At 36.0% G+C, this 26,516-nt stretch overlaps 1 protein-coding gene across 1 annotated transcript; it reads left to right on the top strand.

The window, feature by feature from the left end:
• Nucleotides 1-7,182: 7,182 nt before the first annotated feature.
• On the top strand, nt 7,183-21,048 carry LOC104593840 (ranBP2-type zinc finger protein At1g67325-like). Its single transcript, XM_010253865.3, has 10 exons — nt 7,183-7,368; nt 7,726-7,771; nt 11,168-11,283; nt 16,364-16,637; nt 16,802-16,869; nt 19,648-19,696; nt 19,795-19,904; nt 20,128-20,152; nt 20,241-20,392; nt 20,635-21,048. Exons 1-10 carry the CDS (start codon nt 7,360-7,362, stop codon nt 20,635-20,637), a joined length of 852 nt encoding a protein of 283 aa, XP_010252167.1. The 5' UTR covers nt 7,183-7,359; the 3' UTR covers nt 20,638-21,048.
• Nucleotides 21,049-26,516: the final 5,468 nt, after the last annotated feature.

Here is a 26,516-nt window from a genome sequence, read left to right as displayed (position 1 = left end):
AGGGGGTCGAAGGAACCTAGCAAGGATGTGCAGGGATCTATGGGCAACTAAACTAGGTTATGCAAGGGGAATGTCTTAAATTATTGGGCATCTATTCAAAAATAGGAAAACATTTAGAAAGGGAAAACCAAGGTTAAGCTTGAAGTTGGAAAACAAATCCAATTTTTAAAAGTAACTTTGAAAAATCTTTTGAGGTTTGTGCAAACTTGATTAACTTTGTCGATTTTGATAAGATTGGGAGAGTATTCATAAACTTGAATATTTTCTCAATTTTATGGAATGTTGATTTTTGCAATTGACTATACATGACTTGAAATTATGTGAGTTAGGATTTGATAAAGAGACTTTATTTGACAATCCTTACAATAAAACTAGATGGTTTGACAATTTTATTTCACTTCATTTCATGAGATTTTCCTTTATTGTGTTTTTGTTGACTTGATAGATTTCTATATTGGATGATTCTGGAAATAGATTTTTATTATGAGTCAGTATTTCGATTTGATGCTATTTGATGCATTTGTTTTTTCCCTTTGTTCTTATTATTAATTTTGGGACCTAGGCAACTAGTGTTGTAATTAGGATCAAGTTCTAATTTAGAAAAGACTCTTGGATTTTGGAAAATGTTAAGATTATAAGGAAATGCCAAGAGTAATTAGTCCTTGTGCCATGCTTATGAAACAACAACATTTTTTATGTTGCTCTCCAAGAGCAAATTCATTGGGTCAAACATATACTTAGTTTAGAGAAGAGCAAGAAAGATATTTGAGTTTGAAGGTTTATGAAGGAATATGAGAATGTCTTTTTGATACTAGTTAAGGGAATATCAATTCCTACATCATATGTGTACCTACTTGACATCTCGGAATTTTGAAGGTATGAAGGTCCAAGTAGCCTTTTGACGTTATTTCTCAAGAGTAAATCATAGAGCCAAACATCTATTTGGCCTAAGTTCAGTTGAGGGAATGAAGTATCCTTTGATACTAGTTAAGGGAGGGTTAGACCCTTCAACATATATATCTACTAGATACTCCCGAAGTTTAAATACCTAAAGTGGGTCAAAGTGGCGCTTTGATGCTACTTCTCAAGAGTTAAATTCATAGATTCATGCATCTACTTAGCCAAGAAATTGACATAGGACAAATAATAAAAGGGGTCAAAATGGTATTTTGATGCTACTTCTCAAGAGTTGAACTCATAGAGTCATGCATCTACTTAAACAAGATAGGGAACAAAAACCTAGAGTAGGAAGATGGGCATTTAGATGAGAGTTTTAAATTCTAATAATTGTAGTTTTGATTTTGTTCCTAATTCCTATATTTCTTATCCTTAATTTTTTATTATTGTAGTTTGAATCTTAGATGAAATTTGTAGATTTCATTTTGGTTTATTTTTTTTATTTAATTGCATGCTTATAGATACTTAAATTTCATGATTAGACATTATATGTATATATTCTTACATGAAATACCTATTTAGTATTCATTACATGCTTACATAATTCAAGATCACAAGCTTATACTTATCTTATGATTTTATGGTTGATGCTCATATATTATCATAATTTAGACTCTCTTGTATATACTTATGACTGATACTTGTAATAGCAAGTTCGGACCCATAAATTATAGATACATATACTCATGATCTATCTTATTATACACTAACAATAATAACTATGTACATGTATACACATGCATTTATGAATATAAAAAACATTAATGATAGTCATGCCCATATCTATATTCAAGCACATGATCATCAAATTCCAATGAAAAAACTTATCCCCGAATTATATTGCTAAAAACATATTGCTGGTTATAAATTTGTATTGATAGCATACGTACTTATAGTTTATAGTACTATAAATTCATATTGATTGACACACAATCTGTACATCTCACAAACTTACGAATAATTTATTGATTATTGACTATATACACTCCATATTACTCATAATTCCATGCATAAAATATCTTTCAAATACAACAAATTTGTTTTACATGTATATATTAAAGTCTTACATCATACACAATTTTGGTATTGGCTTATGCACAACTACATTCAAGAAAGTTAAATTCTAAAAGAAACCTCACACCCTTCAAAGTCACAAAACATAGAACCTTGGTTTCAGACCTCGCTTCACAACTTGGCCTCATGTGTCACCCCATAAAGTTAATCTTACGACTTGTTATGCATTCAAAATTGTAACTTCGTAACTTTTGCTTCACACCTCGTACCGTGTGCCTTGTGCCTCATTTTTAAATTTGGCCTCACTCCTTGTCACCTTACATTAAGAATATGCCCTATGACTACATACTAATTTTGCCTCACCTTACCCTCGATAGTTTGGCCACATTGCTTGATGGCCTCACCCATTTTAGCACGACTTTGCTCTGAATAACATCACTCAACCTTACTATGACCATGATTTTACTTTAGCATTGTTTTTTATTGCACAAAATCGCAAAAAAATGATAATATAAATTAATGCACTGATCTCGAAAAAATCTTACAATATTATAAACTTCTCTCACTTAGGGGGCTAATCTTTCACAAATTTCTTCGAAATTCTGGGAAGCTAATCTCCTTTAGAAAATTTCTCAAACATTTAGGGCTAATCTTTCGCAAAATTTCTTTAAACTTTTAGAGACTAATCTTTCAGAAAATTCCTCAAACATTTGGGAACTAATCTTTCACAAATCTCTTCAATATTTTGGGGGCTAATCTTTAAAAAATTCTTTGGAGTTAAATTGTTTTAGAACTCTATAGGCTAATATCGCAACAAAAAATCTTCAACAATAACAATATATTCAATTTTAGAAACATCATTTTGAAATCTTGCTCTCAAAATGGGGCCTAATACCTGAATATAGTAGTTAAACACCTAACCTAATTTTTGCTTAACAAAAGACTTTCACCATTGTTAAGTGGGGGGGGGGGGGTAATTTAAGATAATGGATTTATATAAGCACATTAACTAGGCTAACCCAACATAAATTAGAGTTAGATCGGATTGAGTCAAACCAATTATTTGCCAATTATTTACAAATGAACCAAGAGTTGGGACTTTCTATATAAAAAAAGATATTTAAGAACATTCTAGAATGGCAACTAAGAGCACATGCATTAATTGAGCATAAGGGCAAAATTGACAAAAATTAAGAATAAAAAGATTTTGTAAGATGAAGCTTCAAATCACTATAAATAAGCCCCATACCCATATGGGGGCCTAATTAATTAAATACATTAGTTAAACCCATTATGGAGGAGAAAGGATCCATATTCTCCCTCTCTATTCTACCGACCTCTAGTCTACAACCACTGCCATTCCTTTGGACTTTCGAAGGTAGACCACTACCATAGCCTCGCAAAAGCTAGTTGGCTTACACATCTATATTAAGAAAGAGAGAAAAAATTACCAAACAAACACCGTCTACAAGGAAATCTGACTTTAAATTTCATAATGCACAAGGCATATATATTTCAGTCATAAAGATAAAAAATAAAAAAATAAAATATTAAAATCATCAAATTTCTCTCAAATCTCAACCATGGTGTGACTAAATAACAAATTTAAGCAACATATGCAAATGTGACATGTATAAATTTGGCTAAATTCAGTAGCGTAGCGCTGTGTGTGTGTGCACGCATGCACACTTGGTTATAAAGTTTTAAAAACCGACTTAGAACCAAAACCGCTTTGGCCATTAGTTTTTGGGTTAGCAGTTCGACCGTCCGGTTTGAATGGATGGCCCATTCCAACTTAAAAATAAAAAAAAAATAATTAAAAAAAAAATCCATTGTTTGGGTCAAAAGGGGTCAACAGTTCAAAATTCAAATCAACAATTGTTAACCAAGTCAATTTGTTTTTAATAATACACCTAAATCCCTCATAGGGGCCATTTTGAGTAGTGCAACCCAATTTTAGCCACCCTTAGTTCACCCTCATGTATCATTGGGTGAATTAAACTCATGTTGCGGTCAATAAGACCTATTATTTTAGGGAAAATTCCTAATTAATACCCTGTACTTTAGGCCTAATGCACTTTGGTCATGAACTTTAAAATGCTACAATTTAGTACCCAAACTTTCAAAACATGCCAATTTGTACCTACGGTTAATTAGACGTTAAGTGGCATTTGAAAAGACACAAATGACCTTTGAGTGTCATCTAATTTTCTTTATCAACCATCTAAACGTTGACAAAAAAATGAACAATCCCAAATCCTTGCCTTTTCTATTCAAGAAAGTTGGAGTCACAAAAATGCCCATTGAGACGTAACCCCAACTTTCTTAAATAGGAGAGAAAATGATTTAGGACTGTTCAATTTTTGTCAACATTTAGATGGTTAATAAAGAAATTTAAATAACACTCAAAGGGCATTTGTGTCTTTTCAAATGCCACTTGATGACCGGTTAACTACACGTTTTGAAAGTTTGGAAACTGAATTGCTGTGTTTTAAGGTTTGGGGACCAAAGTGACATTAAGCCCAAAGTACAGGTACTAACCAAGTATTTTGCCTTTATTTTAAAGTTGGGTAAATGCATAGCCTACATTGTTAAATTATCAAGTATGACAAGTGTGTGGTCATTAAAAAAGAGTTATTTACTAAAATATCCTTTATACTTTATTGTATTAACCAAGTATTTTCCCTTTTTTAATAACAAGTGTGTGGTCATTAAAAAAGGTACTAACCAAGTATTTTCCCTTTATTTTAAAATTGGGTAAATGCATAGCCTACATTGTTAAATTATCAAGTATGAAAAGTGTGTGGTGATTAAAAAAGAGTTATTTACTAAAATATCCTTTGTACTTTATTGTATTAACAGAAACAATCGTGCATTATTAAAACACCCCTATGTTGATTACCAACAAAAAAACACCCCTATAATTTGTACTAATTTTGCTTAATGCTATTTATCTTTAATGAAGGTATAATTTGACATTTTTAACCTTCGTTGTCCATTCAATGGTATTCATCATAAGGCTCAGTTTGGAAAGAGTACAAATGCAAATATGTACAATATAAATACATACAAAATATAAGGTTTTGCATTCTACATATTTGTATTTGTACTCCTGCCAAATTGAGCCTAAAAGCAAAACATCTATTTTGTCCCCATTTTAATGTGACGCGAGGCAACACCCATTTTCTTATTAAAAGAATGGTTGTAAATATTGACAAACCATATAATCATTTAAAAATTGATTAATTGCTGAAACATCCTCCTTTTTTTGACTATTGCTGAAACTTTCCTTGGAGTTTGATAATTGCAATTACTTCCCCTAAATTTGGTGATATAATTACAAGTAGACTTTATTTGTTAAGATTTTCTAGAAAGAAGCATGAAAATATCCAAAATACCCATGCAACTACTTTTCACCAAAATGTTTATTTTTCAAACTTTCTCTTCATATGAATGGCTAGCCCAAACCCTTACGTTCTCTTTTTCTGAAATTGATTTATTTTTCAAATTTGCCATTCATATCAATTGCTCAAAGGTAAACTTGCAACTTATCTATCTCTTATTATTGTTGTTTTTGTTTTTGGTAGAAACCATTCTCAATCTTAATTGTATTAGTATTGTAGACATTTTTGTGCATTTTATTAGCATATTCTAAGAGAGGGGGTCTATTGCAATTGTGTCAAAAAGTTTAGGAAAAGTGATTGTAATTATTGAACTCCAAGGAAGGTTTCAACATCAGTGGAAAAAGTTTAGGGGGAGGTTTCAACAATTTACCCTTAAAAGTTTATGACAACATGACTAGACCTAAAAATGTTCTCGCCTTCTTTTCTCAGGTGAATTGAGCTAGCGTAGTGGCGTCCCATGCGGGGGAGTAACGGTGGTCATCAATGGTGAAGGGAGATGGGAAAATTTCAGACTAACTTCTCAGTCTCAAATGTCTTGGTTGCAGTTTGTAGGAATCATATCTACATTTCTACTGGAACAAACTAGTCAATGTACCAATTGAGCCACCCTTCGTTTGGCCATTATAAATAGGGGTGAGCATGGGGCGGTTCGGTTCAGTTCCATGGTAGAACCTAGAACCTACCCTGTGAAGGTTGGTTTTGGCCTTGGCGGTTTTGGGGTTGATTTCAAGGTCTACCCGTGGAACCTATTATTTCCTTACTCTCTCCCTTCAAGAAAAAAAAATGAAACATGTCCTTCAAAAGACAATATAGTTTAAAACTTATATTATCTTTATTGATTAAATTGAGTAGTTTAATAAGTAGATTATAAATTTATAATATATGGTTGAAAATTTGTCATTATAATTTAAATTTTGTAAATATTACCTTTACATTATTTTTTATACACATACAAATATTAAAATGAAAATAAATGATCAAAACACTTAAATAACTCAATAGTCAAGTGAGACCATGGCTTTTGTAACCACGAGTGCTTGGGCTCGAATTTTCATATTTTAAAAATAAATTTTGGGTTATTTCAAGGCAAGTTCAGTTGTAAGGCTAATTCATCAAGTCAGTTTTGATAAGATAAACCTCGAGACCCTAGAATCAACTTGAGTGAGGTTTAGTTCCAAGAACTACCCTATAACAAATTGGAAATTGGGTAGCGTCGGTTCAAGACCAATTCAAAATTGATGTCATTCAATTCCATGTACAACCTATCTATTTACTCACCTCTAATTATAAACATTTTTTTTTTCTGGGGCTAGACAACCGAGGGTACCCCATCAAATCATTTAAACCCGCAATTGGAGATCCTCCCAATAGCTAGAAGGTCGATCGATCGATACATCCTCTCATTGTGATTTAAGGATTAACTATGAGAGGATGTATTAGTAAAATGTAAACTACAAAAGGTTGTTTTAATTTATATAGTAAAGTACAGGGTTGTCTTAGTAAATAAACGCTTAAAAAGAAAGAATTGAGATCTGTTCCTCACCAGGGAGCCTCACAACGACCTCACAAGCATTGGAAACCTCTCTCGTAAATAATAATACATAAGTACGGAAGATATTTCTGATACACGGTGGGATGTATCTGTGAGGTCGTTGTGAGGCGCCGTGTGTGAAACAGATCCGGTCTCAAAAAAGAATACTCTGAAGATGATGAATTCAATTGATCTTGTGAAAGGTTCCAATCGAACAGTTTTAAAGTGAAGTGGACAATTTCGTTTTGTTATACTTGGAACATTCCATCATGATCCAGTACGAATATTGTTTCCTTTACCACATTCGTTCATTGTTCTGATCACCGAAACCCTAATCGTCGAAACCAGTTCCCCCGGTCGGCTCCTCGTGCTTTTTCTTCCTCCCTCTTCTCTCGTTTCCTCGCTTCAAGACACAACCCCGAGCATTAGCTCTAAGAAAAGTTTCTTCTCGCCATGTCTCAGGTTCTTGTTCTGTCTGTCTCTTCCTTTCGTCTTCATGATTTTCGTTGGCATTCTGTCTAATATTGGATCTTTATTCTAATCATCTCTATCCTGGTTATTCATAGCAGATTTTCACTGTTTATTATTGGATTATGTGGTTTGTTTTGGGAATTAGGGTTTTCTCGTATAGAAACTTAGGATTATTGCTTCTTTTAATTCAAGGCGTATTATTGATTTTTATTGTTTACAGGTTGAATTGTAAAACTTTTAGGTTTATTTTGTACTGTGTTGCAACGCATTCATCAACTTCGGGATTGAAAATGATGGGAGTTTTTTTGATCCGCTTTTCCTAATTTTATCCTTTTTCAATTTTTGCAGGTGGATAACAGAAATTCTTCAGCAACCAAGCGTGCTCGAACTGATGGTACTCTCCGTCATATATATATATGTATTGCATAATCTGTTATGTTTTGGATTTCCTTCATGTAATAATGCCACCGTATATGTGATGTTTTTATTTTCAAGGGAGTTCAGAATCATCTCACCATTAACAACTTAAAAAAAAAAAGATTGTATCACTTGGTTAATTTATGCTGGTATGCCATGAAAAAAAATTGTTGTTCTCTGTACGTTAATAGAACATGCACAATCTTAAGAACTGAAAGGTTCTTGTACTATGCATGATTGGATAGTTGTAACTTGTAAGAATTAAATAGGTGTCGACTAAAGAATGATGTATACAAATGCATTGTTACCTATGTGTTGTCCTCTTCGTGTATACTTTGTCCGAGTTTAGTCATTGGTGATTAAGGTTGCCATACTTTATAGTTTTTATGCGTAATGTAAAATGTGAAATTTGAAGAAAGAAGCTACTTATGGTTACTATGAAGAGGACAACACCTTACCTTCTGTTGGTTTCCAAGTGATTTTGTGAATGAATCCCCTATACAAATAAGATATGTAATGAAGGGTCAGGTGGATCCCCCATTAGACATCACTGGCTTGTTTGAGTCAAGGCATAAACCTCATGGTGTGAATCTTATGCTCCGTGAGATCTCCTTATCTCAAGAAAAAAAATTAAACGTAAACAACAAGAGAAATGGTAGAATTACGCATTAAAGGGATTTCACTTTTTTATCAGGATATATACATGAATTAATTGCCTTTAATGATTACAAAGTGCTAAGAGCTATCTAAAAGAACTAACTGAACATTCTTACAAATCATTAAGTAATGTTAGAAAGACCTTAATGTATAATAAAACCTAAAATTGGTGCTAAAACCATAGATATTTAAATTAATGATAGAGCCACTTATGGAAAACTTAGAGGTCATCTCTAACTTGGTTTTATGGTGAGAAGCCTACTTCGATTAATGTGTAAAAGACATGTTCTTGAAATAAGGCATCTCTAGAGGTGTAAGACATGTGCCATGTACTTTTAAGTGTGAGCCAAAGGTTGTTTCCTTAAGCTTGGCATGAGCCTTAGAGCATTTTCTTCAGGTTTTAGTTTGAGGTTCTTGCCTTAAGGTGAGCCTTAAGACATTAATCTGACATACTTAGAAATGTTTTCTCTGGTATATGGTTGATTTCTGTAAAAGCATAATATGTGGTAATGGAGGGTCACACAGTTGACATTTTATATGACAATATATCCAAAATGTGAAATATGATGCAATGGAAATTGGTGAAAAGGTCATGGAGGAATATTTATAAAAAAAAAGGTCATGGAGGGATTATGAAGTATCTGGACTGAAATAAATAAGAGAATCTTCATTGATAAGGGACAAAGATGCTATACTGTCTGCTGATCAAAAGAAAAGATGCTAATATTGCCATGGAACTCATAATGGTGAAAATAGCATATTAGAGAGACAAAAACTCAATTTAAATGGTTGCAGCCCTGCCAGTTGGGGACTTGGGGTCCTTCAGGGCTTCAGGTATTTGAGGTGTAATTATAAACCAGACAGGGAACATCTCACTTGGCTATAGTTTTACCCGATGGGCCAAAACGTTGGTTCTTACTCTAAAGTTGTGACACATATTAGGTTGGAGTGTTGGACAAAATTGATAATCTAAGGTGACTTTTATGTGGTGATTGATTGGATATCCTCATGAATTGATGGATCATAGCTCCTATGCAATTGATAAGGGAAGCAGAGGTGCTAGCAATTCATATAAATGGATTGTTTAATGAGGTTCCAAGATTAGCTAAAATAGTACATGGTTTAACAAAACATGGCCATCTTAAGGAACAATAGGTCCTGAGGTGGATATGGTGGCTGTTTAACAAACTTATCTCTGTTAGAGGCACGACTTCATGTCATCCCAAAGCTGTTTGTATCTATCTCGACTCTAATCATAGTGGAATGAAGCCAGGCACATGCACTTATATTTGATCATTTGTACATTTAGTGTCAATGTATACATTCTATTGATTGCTAAGTGGTTGGCACTGGAAGTTATTGATAATTTATCTAATAATGTTTAGACTTGTTCATGGTCAGGGCCGGGCTTTGTCTCTATATTAACAAAATATACCTAGGTGCGCCTAGGCGCATAGGCGAGGCACATTTTGGGGTATGTGCCTCGCCCAGGTCCTAGGCGCACCCCTTTCAAAAGGCGTGCGCCTAGTGCACCTAGGTGTGCGCCTTTTTAAAATTTTGCGCTTTTTGTTTTTTTTTTTTTTGAGTCTAATGGCTGGGAAGAATTTCAGACCCTAACATAGACTTGTTTGGGCTTGCTTTGAGGGGCGTGGTACAAAGGCGACTCAGAGAATCAAGAATGCAATATGTTTTACAACACATTAACTACTTAAAGCAATGCAATTAAGGAAAAAAAAAGAGATTATGGATTTTACATGCTTGAAAATGCTTTATATGATTGCTTTTATTTTTAAATTTTCATTTGAATACACTTTACATGTTATGTTTATGTATTTTAATTTTAGATAATATGTTTTTTAAGTCATTTTAAAATTTAAGTTTATATTTTTTATTAACATTATGTTTAACGTTTTTTGAATTTTTGGCATTTTTTTCAAATTTCTGACATTTTTTTTTATTTTTTAGCTTTTTTTTTTTGTAATTTTGCGCCTTTCTTAAAAAGGCGCGCGCCTCCCCTTGCGCCTCAGGCACAAAGTGCCCTTGCGCTTTTTTGCGCCTTGCGCTTTTAAAACACTACCCAGGCCCGGGCTTGAGCCCGGCCCGACCAGTGCGCCTAGGTCTTGAGCCCGAGCCCGACCCTGGTCCGTCGGGCTACCCGGACCATGAGTAGGTCTAATAACATTTATCAAAAAAATATTAGCTAATAACAATTTAAAACCTTGGTTGATTGCAAGATTATTATTATTATTTTTTTTAACTTTTGGTTAGCCAAATGTTTTCTTATGATAACCATATGCTCAAATTGAGTGGTTGGTTTATGTTATATATCGAGTTATATAAGATTGGACTTTGTGGTCATTCTCTCTGATTATATGCATATCCAGTATAAAAGCATATATTGCATTGGCTACAAGCCAATACTGAACATGAAACTTGAAAGTATGCACAATTGCGACATGCTATTATTTGTTTATTTCTACTCATTCCAAGTGGTATATCATGTGATGATTATGGTGCCGTAATGTTCCTGTTAATTTTTAGACCTGAGAAGAATTTGTTAGTTTCTGGTTATTACATGTTATTATGCATACGTCTATTTGCATGACCATATGCCATAGAATGTCATTGCCAAGTGTTTGGTATATTTGCATATTCAAATTCCTTATATGTTATAATTTTTGAGATGCCAACATATTTGCATTATTCTCATCTTCAGGTAGTCGTCGGGAAGATGATTGGACATGTCCAAGTTGTGGTAATGTCAATTTTTCCTTCAGGACGACTTGCAATATGCGCAATTGTACTCAATCGAGGCCAGCTGACCATAATTCGGTAAGCTGTGTTTATATTGCCATATCTTCATTTAACATGAAAGAGGTTTTTTTTTTTTTTTTAAATTATCAGTAGGTCCACTCTGAGCATAATTTTCACATGGAGGAACAAATGCTGTGTGCTGTTTGAATGGACATTGCTAGTGCGGGTGTTGTCTTAGCCATCGTGGGTCTTGGATATAATCTGGCATTGTATCACATAAGCAACACACCATCAAGGCTTGAACCTGTTTTTTACACTTGCTAGCCCAATATATTACCATTGCGGCAAGCAATGGCCCCTAAGAAAAGCCATGGGCTAAGTGCTATTAGAAAGGGTATTATTGCAAAGGTGGGTTATACCTGGTTAGCAAGGAAGCAAGGAGTGCAATGAATGCAGATGGAGGACAAGGATGGGTAGTTAAAATCAAGAGGCAAAAACCAGTCTGTTTGGGAGGCTTGTTTAAAGAAGATAAATACTTAGAGGCAGCTGAAGACATTCTTTTCCACTGTCCTGTCACTAGGAAGGTCTGGTGCTACTTCCTGAATTGAGTGGAATACAGTTGCGTATTCCTGGAGAAGGTGGTGACATCCTTTGGCAATGGCAAGGCTGAGGGCTAGGAAAAAGAGGAAGGCTATACTGGAACACAGTGACTCATGCAGTCTTGTGGGGTATGTGGGAAGAAAGGAACAACATAATTTTTGAAAATAAAGCTAAAAATATTTCAAGACCTAACTTCCCTTATTATTTTTCTCTGTAATCTTTGGGTGTTTAACTTTGAGGCTTTCAAAGATCTCTCCCTAAACAATCTTCAGAGCAACCTGTTAGCAGTCCTGCACTTCTCTCCAAGAGCTGAATCGATTTTGAGATCTCCTGCTAGAGAGGAGGGAGTGGTGACTCCCAAGCTTTGATGGTAATGCACAAGGCTCCACAGGTCAAGAAGGAATTGAAGGTGTTAACCGTGAGGAATGGGGGAATATTTGGTGGGATTTTAGTGGTCCGATTGGGAGGGCAGATGCCAGGTGCCGCAAAGGCAGAGCTGCAGAGGTCTTGGCTGCACTCACAGGAATTCTCTTTGCTAAACAGCTAGGTCTATCCTCTCTAACCATTGAAGGGGATTTGGAAAATACTATAGCTTGGTTAAGGGAGAAGGAAGGAGGGTCTTGGAGACTAGCACACTTGCTAGCTGAAGCTAGGGATATTTTGAGCTCTTTGAATATAAAGCTGGTCTGGATCATTTATCAAAAAAAAAAAAGTAAAGCTGGTCTGGATTCCTAGGGAGCTTAACACTGTTGCTGACGGCCTAGCAAAATCAGGGGTTCTGAGAGAAAGTTTGTTTAGTGGAAATACTTACCCGTGCAATTCTGTCTTATCCTCTTCAGGCTGCTGTACATCCTCTCTTGTTTCTTTAAATAAAAGTTAACTTTGCTCAAAGAAAAAGAGGGCAAAAACCAGATAAGAAATGATTTAGTTGCATCTATGGATTATGACAGGTCTAGTTGTCACTTAGAGGGGAAAGAGATACAACCAAATGCAAAATGAATGCAGTGTATTTGTACTTTGGGGGAAAACTCTTTTGCGTTATGCATCGCAGAACAGAGAAGTAGTGGGAAAGAACTTTCATGGCCCTGCCACTGTGACAGTAGTTAGATGTATCATGAAACATCTCTTGAGCACATCGAACTGAAAGTCATGCTTGGTGATAGGAAAGAAGAATTAGAAAAGATAGGGGAGTTCTATATTGAAACCTATATTGATCCCATTGGCTCTTCTCAGCAATGTAATCGTGCCTATGATTAGGTAAAAAGAGAGAGGATGCTAACAAAGCAAGGCTAGGATACTTATAAAAAAAAGAAACAAAAGTAAGATAGGATTAAGATCATACATTGGAATTGAGAGGATTGGAAAGTGCTTTAAAGATGAGTAATTATGGAACTGATGAGCAAGGCAAAACTTTAAATTGTTTTCAGTGTTTGCACTCTTACCAAACACAGCCTTGTTGAAAATGGACTTGTGGAAGTACTTGGTGAGTTTTTTGATGGGGGGATTATTAATCCAAGGGTTAATGCTATGTTCTTAGCCTTCATCCTTAAGAAACCTGAAGTTAGCCATTCTGAAAAGTTTAGATTGATAAGCTTGGTTGTGTGGCTTGTGCAAGATCATTGCCATAATTTTTTTGTCAGGCTTAGGGGGGTTCTTATATCCATCAATGTGGTACCATGAAATTTCTGAAGGTGTTTGTAAGGTGGTTTTGGGATGGCTGGAGAACAAAAATGAGGGCACATGGAGGCTTTGACAGATAATTAAAGCAGTGTTGCTTCGTCATTTTATCTGAATTGACTAAAACCAGAGTGAATAAATACTAGGACTGAGCATTGATATAAATCTGATTTAAATGCAAAGTTTTTGGGTTTGTCAACTTCATGCTGCTTCTATAGTTTCTTTTTATGTTTCGGGATGCTTTTATTTTCTGAATTTATTCAAATATTCATTAAAAAGGAAAGGTAGATTATGTATCAAATTTTAATAGCAAATGAGTATGTTGAGGAAAAGAGAACTTGGCGGGAAGGGCTTTGCCATTTAATCTGATTTATACAGCACATTTAGTGGGTGGCTTTGATAGATGATCAGAGCAGCATTGCTTTGTTATCCAATTTGAGTTGCTTGTTAGATGGATTTGTCAATCGTGTAGTTAAATATCTGATAATTTGGCTAAAGCTAGAGGTCCAAGGGAAAATTTTCCATGGGGAAACTAGGGCTGGGCATGCTGTATCTGATTTAAATGACAATTTTTATTTTTTGGTTTGGCAGCTGTAGTTTTCATATTATTGATAAAAAGGATAGGTAGATCATGTATCAAATTTTAATAGCAAACAAGCTTGTTATGGAAAACAGAAAATTTGGTGGGACGGGCTTGGTTTATGAGAAAGCTCATGATCTTGTGTACTGGTCTTTCTTGGTAGAGGTGAAAGAGATGTGGTTTTGGAGAGAGGTGGTGTAAATGGATATTGGGGTGTCTGAAGTCTTGCCATTATTCATGATTAGTTAATGGAATGGTTGGAGAGTTCTCTTTTTGGCTAGGAGAGGGTTGAGACAGCAGGATCCATTTTCTCCCTTTTACAATTTTACCTTCATAGCTGATGTTTTTAGCATCTTAATATTGACAACATATAGGTTTCAATTAATTAATGGGTGGAGGATTGGAAGAGGACAGGAATGGTGGTAACACACCTCCATTTTCCTATTCCATGAAGGTGGGGAGGAAGAGATAGTGAGGAATTTGGGGCTTTAAATTATAGTGTTTGAATTTTGTTAAGATGCCCAATTTGAAGGTCAACGTAAAGAAGAGCTACATAGCTAGAGTTTATATAAGGAAAAGAGTTTGGTTTCTATTCTGTTCTTGGATTCACAAATTATGTTGTTTGAATTTTGTTAAGATGCCCAATTTGAAGGTCAACGTAGAGAAGAGCTACATAGCTAGAGTTTATATAAGGAAAAGAGTTTGGTTTCTATTCTGTTCTTGGATTCACAAATAAGAGTACACTGTTTATTTTATAGCAATTTTTATATTTATATTATTTTGTCTTAAAATTATGTTTTATGGTAATAATAACTAAATAAAATTATCCAATTATTTAATTTGCACATATTTGTATATATATATATATATATATATATATATATATATATATATAAAATCTAATTTATAAATGGTGAAATTTAGAGCCAGCAAAAGGGGGAAAAGAAAAAGAAACCCTATTATAACATGTACATTTAGTAAGAGAAACAAATGACATTTTTGGTTTAAAAGAAGTATTATGGAAACTTTTTAGTATAAATTGATTTATTTTATTTATAAACAACTAAATAATCATTTTTAAATCATAAGAAGCATTATAACAAATTTATGATATTTTCTTTTCTTTCTTTTTCAATTTTACTTTTTTTTGTATGAGTCGTACACCTCACCAATTTGAGGTGTGAGGTGGTGATGTGTATATGCCTCTCAAAAATAGAGGCAGTGGCCTATTAGTAGAGGGGCAAGGTGCCTGAGGCCAGAGGTTTTGGCTCTACCTCGCCTTGAGGCATGCAACTCAATGCCTCGCCTCAGTGCCTTTAAAACTATGAATTAAAATAGTGAGTGATCCATTATGTAATTAATAAAACCCTAATTCTCCTTGGTACATTACCGTGAGACAATAGTGGAATGGAAAAAGGTACAGGATGCTATTATCATTAGGACTGTTGTAATGAGAGGACTTGTTAATCTTGATGCTTTCAATGCAATTGCTACCGTGAAGTTACTTTTGAAGGTTTGAACAGAATACAAATCAATGCAGAAATACAGAATACCCGGATATTGGTAAGCTAGAGCTGGCTGCGGCTATGGAAGGCAAAAGGTGGAAAATTAGAACAGCTATTGCCACAAAGATAATTGGTAATGAAGAACTAGAATTGGAAGACTTTCTTGATCAACAAATGTAAATTAGAATACAGCTGGAGATAAAATGGCTTAGTGTCAAAAAACTTCATGCCTTAGTGTCAAAGAACCAACAATGGAGATGACCATTGGACCATAAAATAGAGCTGGAACCAGTGGCTAAGCCAAGCCTTTGCACCTGAAAATGACTCCCCCTCTCTCTCAAAGTAAATCCCCAAAACCATGTAAATAGATAGTAAGAGCAGTGAATGGAGCTTACTCAATTCTTTCATCACAAAAAGAAGTCCTGTTATGGTTCTCATCTGACCCTTCAGAAAAGAAAGACAATTATTTGGAACAGTCGCAATTAGATGAAGCAACTCTTGCATAATGTAAATAAAAATAAATGCATGTCACAACAGAACAAGCAAGAAAGGTATGTCTGTGCCCAACTTGAAAATTTGTGGATTTTTATCAAACTGCTGATTTGTGTGCAAAACTCAACCTTTTTTTTGTACTTGGTGCTTTTGCTTAGTTTATTCTGCCCCTTTTCCTTTCAATAATGCTGAACAAATGTTTAGTCATAGTGGACATTATTTAATTTTTCACATCTTTTTTGCAAGGGTAACAGATGAGCTTTATTTCTTATGTGTTCTCACCCAATTTGTTCCTGCATTTCAGAAATCTGCTGCAAAGCCAATTCAAGCCCCTCAGAGTTACTCTTCATCAGCTGCCTATCTAGGGTCAGGTGCACCTTCTTCTATGTACCTGGGTGTCCCTCCATATGGGTCTTCACTGTTCAATGGAACTTCTCTTCCTCCCTATGATCTTCGGTTCTCTGGAGGTTCTGGATATCATTATGATTATGGGAGCCGCCTTTCTGCTGGCAGCCCATATGGTCCGCTGCATTTGTCTGGACCATCACCATATTCCAGTGGATCTATGTTGGGGAGTGGTAATCTCTCTTCCAACTTATTTTCCTTTCCTTTCCTTTCCTTTCCATTTTTATCTGCATTTGTTCTATTAACCAAGATGTTTATATTTCCTTTCTTCACCTTTATTGCATCTTTTAAAATATATGCTTTCGGGTTACTTTATTAAGGATTCTTATTTTCCTAGGTGGGATGTACGGTATGCCCCCTCTAATGGATCGTTATGGCTTGGGTTTACCCATGGGCCATGCTATGGTATGTATGCAGTTATTGGTTAGTCTTACACTTCAATGGTTGCATGAATTGCTTCTCTATGGTTGTTTGTTAGAACTTTTGCCAATATGGTTTTTTTTTCTTCTTTTTTATTCCTTTTTTTAGCTGTACTCAGCCCATTTTGGAGCCATTCAATTTAACCAAAGTGGAAGAAGTAAAATAAGATTTAGGGTCATCAGTCATGTTGGCCCTAATTCTATCTTTTTGGTAGTCCAGAATACAACCAGAAAAGTAAAACAAACAGAAACAGAAAACTAAACAGCAAAACAAAAACTAGAAACTAAACAAAGAGATCTCTAGAATCGAAGAGAACTTGCTGAGCCCAGTTTGGAACCTGGGAGAAGAAAGAATCAACCAAGGACCATCGCTTCAGAGCAAAACCATGACTACATGACAACTTCAATCTGAGATTTTGAATCCAGAATCTGGCATCTTTGATAAAAAAGCGCACTGCAGCAAGGTCTAAAATTCAAGCTTTCAAGAGCAGAAACCAGGTTCCTGCAATCACTTTCAAAAACCACTTGGGACTGTGACGGGTCAGCAGTCCTCAGCAATTTAAGGCCTTCCAAAAAGGAAATAGCTTTGGCATCAAGGGGAGAAGAATCTTGGTAAAAAAACCACAGGAGCCTGCAATAGTCCTTCCCTGCAGTTTCTAATAACCACACAAAAGGAACCTTTATTGTTATAAAAGAAACTTCCATCAGTGTTTACCTTTAACCATCCATAATCCGGAGGGATCCAAAAAGAAACTAGAGCTTCTTTTCTCGCAGTCAGCCTGGTGGCCAGAGTGCTGACTTGCAGGTGGCCAGCCTTTCCTACACATTCCTGTTAATACTATTTATAGTAGAAAGAGGGTCCAGGTTAGTATTTTCAAAGATAAAACTGTTCCTACCTTTCCAAATAGACCACAGAGAAAGGGCCAAATAGAAAACATTAAAAACTTTTGAGGATTTATTTCTTGAGCATTCTTTGAAGGTTTGTTTGATCCAAACAGAGAAATCAAAATCAGAGGGATAAGATTCAGTTCTGAACCCCAGATTCCCACCAAACCAAATGCTTTTTGCAAAAGAACAGACACACAAGGCATGGAAAATTGTTTCTGCATTCTGTTGGCACACCGGACAAAGTGGGGAGGGGAGGATATTCCTTTTCCGTAACTGCTGGTTAACTGCCGAGGCCTTACTAGCTCTTTTCCAGAGGAATGATTTCACTTTTTGCCCAACAGGGAGTCTCCAAATGGAATCCGAGAAGCTCTTTCTAGAGGAGTTTGGGCTAGAAGTCTCAACAAAATTACTCCTAATTGCATGATAAGCTGATTTCACAGAGAAACATACCTTTTGAATCCAGCACCCAGACAAGAGAGTCAGGTCAACTAAATTGGGAAAGCCTTATGTCAACAATTTTTGGTGTGATTTCATAGGGAAAGAGAGGTTCTAACTCCTGCTCCTTTGGTCAATTAAATCTTTGACCTTCGAAGCTCCCATTGGCCCCGTACTTGGTCCCATGACCCTAAAAAACCACTAAGATTAGGAATCCAAGGGTCCAACCAGATGTCTACTTCCTCACCCGAGCATATAGACCAGCAAACTCCCTTGAGAAGCACTTCTCTCCCTGCAAGGATGCTTCTCCACCCCCCAAGTTTGACTTGGGATAATATTTGGCTTTCATAATCTTTGCCCACATACACTCCTTGTTTGTGCAACGTCTCCATGTTAGCTTTGCTAGCAGAGCAAGGTTAAAAAGATTTTGCATCCCTGAACCCAGGGCCACAATTGCCTTTGATTTCAAACAGCTTTTTCCAACTAATCCAATTTATTCTTTTTTCTTTATCTTTTGTATTTCCCCACCAGAAAGCTCTGTGCACTTTGGAGAGGTCAGAGAGAATCCAATCTGGGAGTAAAAAGCAGGACATAGTATAACTAGGAATAGCTGTGGCCACAGACTTCAGAAGTACTTACTTGCCAACAGAGGAGACCAGTTGTTTGTGCCAGGGGGAGGTTTTCCTCTCCACTCTCTCTATGTGGTAGTTAAAAACCTCTTTTTTGGATCTTCCAATAGAGGCAAGCAACTTTAAGTAGATAGATGGAGTGGCAACATTTTTTAAATGACGACTTTTGTCTAAGATTTTCCTTAATTTAGGATGAGCACTCTTGCTAAAGAAAACTTCAGATATTGAGAGGTTCACCTGCTGGCCAAAGATTCTTCCATACTCCTTGATAGCTGCCAAAAGGTTTCATCCTTCCAAGCTTTGCCCTTGTGAAGATGTAACCGTCATCTGCAAAGAATAAACGAGTGATTTTCAGACATTGTCTAGCTATTTTATGAGTTTGACAGCTTCTCAATTACTAGAGAAAGGGCTTCAGCACAAAGAAGTAAAAGATAGGGGGGACAGGGAATCCCTGTCTGAGGCCTTTAGAATGAAGATCCTCCTACTAGGTTTCCCATTGATTAAAATTTGGTAGGAAACTGAAAATACGCACTCCATTTCCAAGATATCCATTTAGTCCCAAATCCCAGTTTTTCTAAAACTATGGAGAAAGGACCACTCAACTCGATGATAAGCTTTGGCCCTTATTTGAGCTGTACTTGAGCTTTTTTTTTTTCTTCTGACACGAGTTTGGCATTTCGTGTTGCATGCAAGTGATGTAGTTCACTTCAGGGAACACTATCTGATTGGTTGATCTTGCATGGATGGTGTTTTGAATTACAGTGGTTTTTATGAGGTGTATATATTATTAGATGTATGGTATTTTGGTGCAGGGGGCAAGGCCAGGAGTCTTTCCAGATGAGCCTCCAAAGAAGCCTGCAGGTAGGCCTAATCTAAGTTGTTTGTGCATTCTTGTGGATTTTCCACTGCAATGTCTTCTTTGATACGCTAATTGTAATGCCTTTTTCTGGTTTCCATAGATACAACACGTGACAATGATTGGACATGCCCCAATTGCGGGAATGTTAACTTTTCTTTTAGAACAGTTTGCAACATGAGGAAGTGCAATACCCCAAAGCCTGGGTCACAGGTTTGTATTGCTGCATCCTTGTTGGATGAAATGGCAAAATACTCGTTCTCTTTTCTGTATAATTTCTTTTCCTGGTGGCTGGTTTTTACATTATGGCTTGGCATTTTCTTTGGGTGCACACATACTATTTTTCGTTTGGTTAAACCTTTCCTTTGTCACCTCCTAAAAAAATTCATCCCATTTTCTTGTACATCTTATATTGAGCTTTTGTTTTCTGGTGCAGGCTGCCAAATCAGAGAAAAATTCTAGTAAGTCTTTTTTTGGTTTATACTGGGAACCTGTCAATTTCTATTAGCTTGACATTTCAATTCTCATTATGAACTACCTGTCTTGCAGAACAAAAGATGCCAGAAGGTAGCTGGAAGTGTGAGAAATGTAACAATATAAACTACCCATTTAGGACCAAGTGCAATAGACAGAACTGTGGGGCAGAAAAACCATCAGAGACAAGCAAGTCTCCTGCACAAACATCTGATGACGATGAACAGGTTTGTTGTGAGATATTTATGTCTACTTGTTCCTTTAAATGCCCATATTTTCAATTAATGGTCTTCCTTGTACATGTTAGACATCACAAACTCAATAAACATTATAGTTGCAATCATCTCTTATTCACCGATCAAAGAGGGAAAAAACATCTCTTATTGGAATGGTTGCTCTTCTTTCTTTCCTAAAATTGTGTTTGTGCATCCCATTGCATACATTGATACATAGTTGTCTATTGTTCCAGTGAGTACTAGAACCCTTTTGAGGGTTGAGAAGGTCCAGAGTCTTCGTCCGGCTTGCTCAATATGGGTGTCTGAAAAGTTGAGTCTTGTCGTCGTCATGTTGCAGCGGTTGTTGAGTTACTCTGCCTTCTCATGATCAGTGTCAAGTTGTTGTATTAGCAGCAACCCCTTGTCTACTGGTTTACTACTGGGTAATGTCATTTGTGGTCTTTTATTTTGTTTCTACCCTACTCTCAGAACACACCATGTCAGGCAAGGTGCTGGTGATATCTTTTACAGGTTGGTTCTTGTTGTTTGTTTGAAGTTAGGTTCCTATAATTTTGGAATTGGACTTTTGTCTATTCTGGTAGGTATGTTATGTAGATTTCCTGGTTGCATTTATAGATAGAATCTGCAGAATGATAGGATTGAAGCCATGCAGTATTTTTGTGTTTTCCATTTGTTTTAATTTGTCTCCGCAGAGCTGAGGTAGTATGCCTGTAGTAATGGGATGGTTCTGGATCCCTCTTAGGTTTTTTATCTTCATATACTCGGTAAAACTAGAAATGAACTCTGGTACTGGGTCAGCGGTTTTAATGTAATGGTGTTTTTTTGGGGGTGGGTTAGCAAGATGATCTTTGCAGAAATTATTTGAAGGCATCATAAATTCTCCATGGAAGCCAAATCCTTGAAAAATAAAATTTGAAATTCATGCCCTTAAACACGGTACAGGGCCATGGGTTCTGTCCTTGGTGATTTAACCACAAATTTCTGTCACAAGTTCCTGGCTCGGTATCTCCGATGTTCTGGGCTTATTAGTATTGTCATACGATGTTTTCACTTTTCTGTGCGTGCATAAAATAACTGGTATATTTAAGTTGTTGTATCCTTTCGTTTTGAAGCTGGAAGGGATGACCTAATAGATATTTCATTCATGTTTTCTGGGTCTGGATGTTCGTGTCCAAGGCGTGCGATTTGATATAAGGCTTGAATTGAAGGCTTGAACTTAATTAGTCCTCTTTAATGGTTGACCATGGAAATGTGGAATCAAGATCGTTTGGTTTTTGGTCTGCAAATGCCAACTTTCTTCCGCTCAGTCAGTGCTTCAGCTTGCTTAACTAATAATCATTTTTTGGCTCCTCAATTGTGGTCCTTGTGATAAATTAGTGGATTAGGCAATTCTCAAGGAAACCTACGCTACTTGTGGTGTTGTCGTGGTAACTTTGATATCTGTAGTGTAGGCGCTTCATCTCAAATTATTAACGACTCGTTCATTCATTCGTTCATTCGACGTTGCTTTAAAATTTCAAGTGAAAGGTATTATCCAGTATCCTTGCCGAGAACAGTACTTGCTTAATAATTGGTGGTATTGAAGGTTTGAAACTTCGAATTATTGAAGCGGCATGGACGGAATGGCCGTAATTCCATTGAAACTTGTACGCTACTTGCCTCATTACCCCCATGTTTATCCATATTAAGCTATGATTCTCTCATTAACTTCCAATTCAAACCTTTCTCCCCTTTCTTTATATTCAAATGACATAATTGATTTTTCACTTTACAAGTTCTCTTCTATCAAAAATAAAAAAAAAAGGAATTGAAGTCCTTTTCCATTGTTTTACGTTGGAACCACTTAATCTGCCTTCCATTAAGAATTGTTTGTATATCTTCAGAATCGCGGTCAAATTACATTGATATTTCATATACCACCGCTTATCCTGCGCTTCATGTGATGACCGATTTTTCGGTTCTTAGTTATCTCGTATGATGACTGATGGTTGATGAACACCCTAGAAACCATGGTTTGTGAATTTGTCTACAAAATCGCTGCACACACCGTGATAGCATTGGAACCCTGCTGTACATTGAGAACATCTTCCCATGAATAAATAAACATAAATGTACGGGAGATTTTCTCAATGTGTGGCTAGATGCTATGCAGATTTTTTGTTTGCAGGTCTCGGCTTAGAAATCAATTGTTCATAACTTCATATAACCAATACATAATTTTTTTTTCATTGTTCAAAAACATCATTAACACTCCTTGTAAAGAGGATTGATGGATTGAAGATGCAAATGTTGAGAACATAATGGCTCGACTTAAATGTTGATACGTGAGATCAAATCTTCAATAACACTTCTACAGGGGATAGGTTAGGCATATCAGATTGTATCGGCAGGTGGCCAATATGCCTTATTTTTAAGACTAATCGCAAAATCATTTATTGATTGATACCTTGGGGATAACTTTCGCTGTTGGGTCAACAGCCAATGCTGTTGAAAGAGTTTTTGGGTTGGGCACGTTCACCTATTCACGCTCATGCCTTTGTTTTTTATGAAAATAAATTAGGCTGTTGACCCCCAAGTAACATGGCATTCCTAAAAATTCTCTCAACAGCATAGGCTATTGAACCCCAACAGCCAAATTCTTTTTGATACCTTGAGCCTTGAATGGAAAACTTGGAGTTTGAGAGTGTGGCATTACCCGATGGCTCCAACCAAGGTTCTAAATATCGATATGCTTGATACACTGGTAGGGGCATATTGGTTAGTATTGGTATTGTTTTTTTTTTATTTTTTTTTTAAACTTTTTTTTTTCAAATCTTGTTCAGTGGGGCTGGTTTAAGGTTTCTCTACCCCTTGAACCGGTCAAAACCCTAATACACCCTTTGTAGGCACGTGTCGGGGTTCTCCCGATATGATATGTATCGATCGATACGGTCGATGCATAATGATTTTTTGAACCTTGGCTCCAATAACTTAATATCACTATGGATTCCGGGGTTGGTCATGGGTAGAAATCCTGAAATATGGATGCTTGGTTATACTGGTTATATTCTCATTGAGTGGGTGATTGGGTATGATTGTAAAAAAAAAAAGAAGCAAAACTATAGGGGTGTCTAAGTAAATGGCTCTTTTAGTTCTCATGCTTTTCTGGTGTTGGACCCATATACATGTGTATATAACGGGCTTAGGCCTAGGCCTGGCTCGCATTAGCTACGGGCTAGATGTGGGTCTAAATTAGGCAGGGCCTAGACGATTAGAATTTTTCAGGTTGGGTAGAAATGCCCAACACTAAGGTTTTAAAGTTTTACCTTCCAATATTTTCTATTATAACATGTGTATCAAAAATTATCTAAAAATTAATTGATTACTGAAATGTATATATTTAAAAAATATTAGCAACTACTATATTAGTTTACTCAAAATCCTAATACATTCTTTTTAAAAAAGAAAATAATTAATTATAGACCAAATACTCAAATTAATAAATTTGGTGTGCACTGATCTTGCCACCATCAAGAGTTCAATCTCTATCACACTTTCAACCCAAGAATTCAAGAATCCATAATAGATTAATTCTATAATATATCAGAACATATATAAAAATTTTAGATTATTGGCCCACTTTGAGAACCGAATTATCAAAGATTTCTGCTAACTACTCAAATTGGTTTGGTTCAGTCCAAGGGTTGAACCTAATGCTTTGATACCACTGTTGGAAGGGTTATGATTCAATTAGGATCCATCATATGGATGGCTGAACCATGCATGGCTAGGCGAAATTTCAAAAATTTCATAATCTTTTTGGGAATTGAATTCTCAATGTTTTGAAAAATTACATTTTTCAAGATTGGTCTTGCACTGAACTGGACCATATTTTAAACCAAACAAAGGAGATATATACTTGATACAGATACCACAAATGCAGATCCCAAGGTGGAAGTTCATGCCCAAATTGGTCCTAAAATCAGCCTCCACTGAACACAGTTTTTAGCAAAACTGAAATCTAACTGCTTGGATCGAATCGAGGATGATGAGCCTGATATTCTCTAAAATTTTCTTGCAAAAATTAGAGGAAAATGGATCCAAATTAGTCCCATATAGCTAATGTCGAACTGGAAAAAAACTAGGAGACAAAAGGGTGTAGAGATAACCAGAAATTGCAAAAATATGAAATTGCTTTAGACTGGTTTGCCCCTCCTCTTTTATAATCTCTTATAGAGCTATTTCCTAATCTAATTAGAAGATAATCTAAATCCAAATCACATCTAGACTTTAATTAGAGATATACCTTATCTTCTTATAAGATTAGGTGCTTTATACCCATATTCACTCCATGGCACATGAAAACTTAATTTGTCATGTGATAGCTTTATTAATCATATTAATTTTGGGCCTTAGTACCATCAGCTATAAGGCTCGACGACCCAAGGGTGTTACATGGCCAATTTCGGCATGATTTGTATGGCATGGGACCCACAATGACCTCACATAAGCCCACATGGGTTTGGCCCAACCTCTGTGAAAAGGCTTGGCCGAATTCACTACCAAACATAGTGAACCCCTGAGCACATCACTATGGGCTCAATATGAGCCCAACATTTACACTTAAATGATCATTGAATTCCGCCATCTTATGAAAATCCAAGGATAATGGACTTAAGTAAGATAAAACCCATTGGGTAATCAGCCCTATAATGGTCTCTTACACTTAACCTCAGTCCATAATGATCACAACACTACCCGATAGGGAGGGACCTCTCCCCTATCTGCAAGGTGCAATGTCACACTCTACTCAGATGGATTCTGGGAATTAAAACTTTTTTTCAAACATTTTTATAAACCATTCATATATATATATGTCATATCATATCATAAATATATTTTGCAAAACCATATTTCAAAACACTATTGAAATTCACTGGCAGTAGTTTATGTTTCTATCAGAGAGACTGTAAGCCATATCATTCACTTTGTTTGACAAAGGGGCCGATCATATCACTATGATCACCCACTCATAAAAATTCTCAGATTGCCTCAACATACCTAGGTTTTGACCCTCGATGAATTTCATTGATTGGCGTGTCAAAGGCAACCCAATCCAACACCTAGTGTAGTACCATGATCAAGTCTAGGGAATATGTATATTTTTTCAGTTTTGCCCATCAATCTCCAAGGTCTAGGATATAACTAGAAAATGGTCTAGGTTTGGTGTTTCATCCAAACATATATTGCATGTGCTTCAAGTTTAACCCTAGTAGTTGAGATAAGCTACCCCGACTTCTTTGGCAGCACACCAGTGTTAGCCTTGGCAAGATAAACTTTCTAAGTTTATCCAATGGCTAAGCTAAACTAACACGAGTCTCATAAGTGTCTAGTTTAAGGGGTAATTACACTAAAGCATACCAATATAAACATGAAACAACAATGTATTTGTACATCAATTTGATTGGAGCTAAAGGCATACAATGTCAAACAATTTAAAGAGACTCAAAAGCCCTATCACCCAGACGTTCCAATGCTAGGTTTTTTGTAACCTTATCCAATTTCTCGGACGTGAGCACCGGCTTTAGGTTACGAAATCAGAATGCATAGTTGGATCCTTTCAATTTGTTGTTGTTCAACAAATTAATGAACTGTCTATGTGCCATTTCTGATAAACGACACGATTGGTTAGTCTGCAACCTTAATATTGTTTCATGTTATCTTTCATAGAACGAACATTTATCTACGTTCCATCTCCATTTGTTCATCTATGAGATTTTTCTCTAATATTGATGACAAGGACATAGTTCATTTCCCCAGAAATGTGGGAAATCACATATGTGCATGGGGCCAACTGTTTCAACTGCACAACCCTATCACTTTTTTTAAAGGATTACATACCGACCCATCTAGTGAGATTCCCCTTTGATCTCCATCAGACAAGGTTCACTGTCATTTTAAGTTAAACCTTTCTAACTAATAAGTGCAGACCTATTATATCGGGAGCCTCGAGATACCGTGGAAAAGTCTTCCATTTTAGTATAGGCCCCTCCCACCAGTCTATGACGCCCCTATCATCTCATGAAGTAATTTCATTGACTGTCTTAGTGAAATGAATATCCCAATTTTATGATGC

This window comes from Nelumbo nucifera, chromosome 5 (genome assembly GCF_055504915.1).
Source record: "Nelumbo nucifera cultivar China Antique chromosome 5, China Antique-T2T, whole genome shotgun sequence".
NCBI classification, from domain to species: domain Eukaryota; kingdom Viridiplantae; phylum Streptophyta; class Magnoliopsida; order Proteales; family Nelumbonaceae; genus Nelumbo; species Nelumbo nucifera.
The sequence above is the reverse complement of the archived record's forward strand: the minus strand, read 5'-3'. Positions and strand labels throughout refer to the sequence as shown.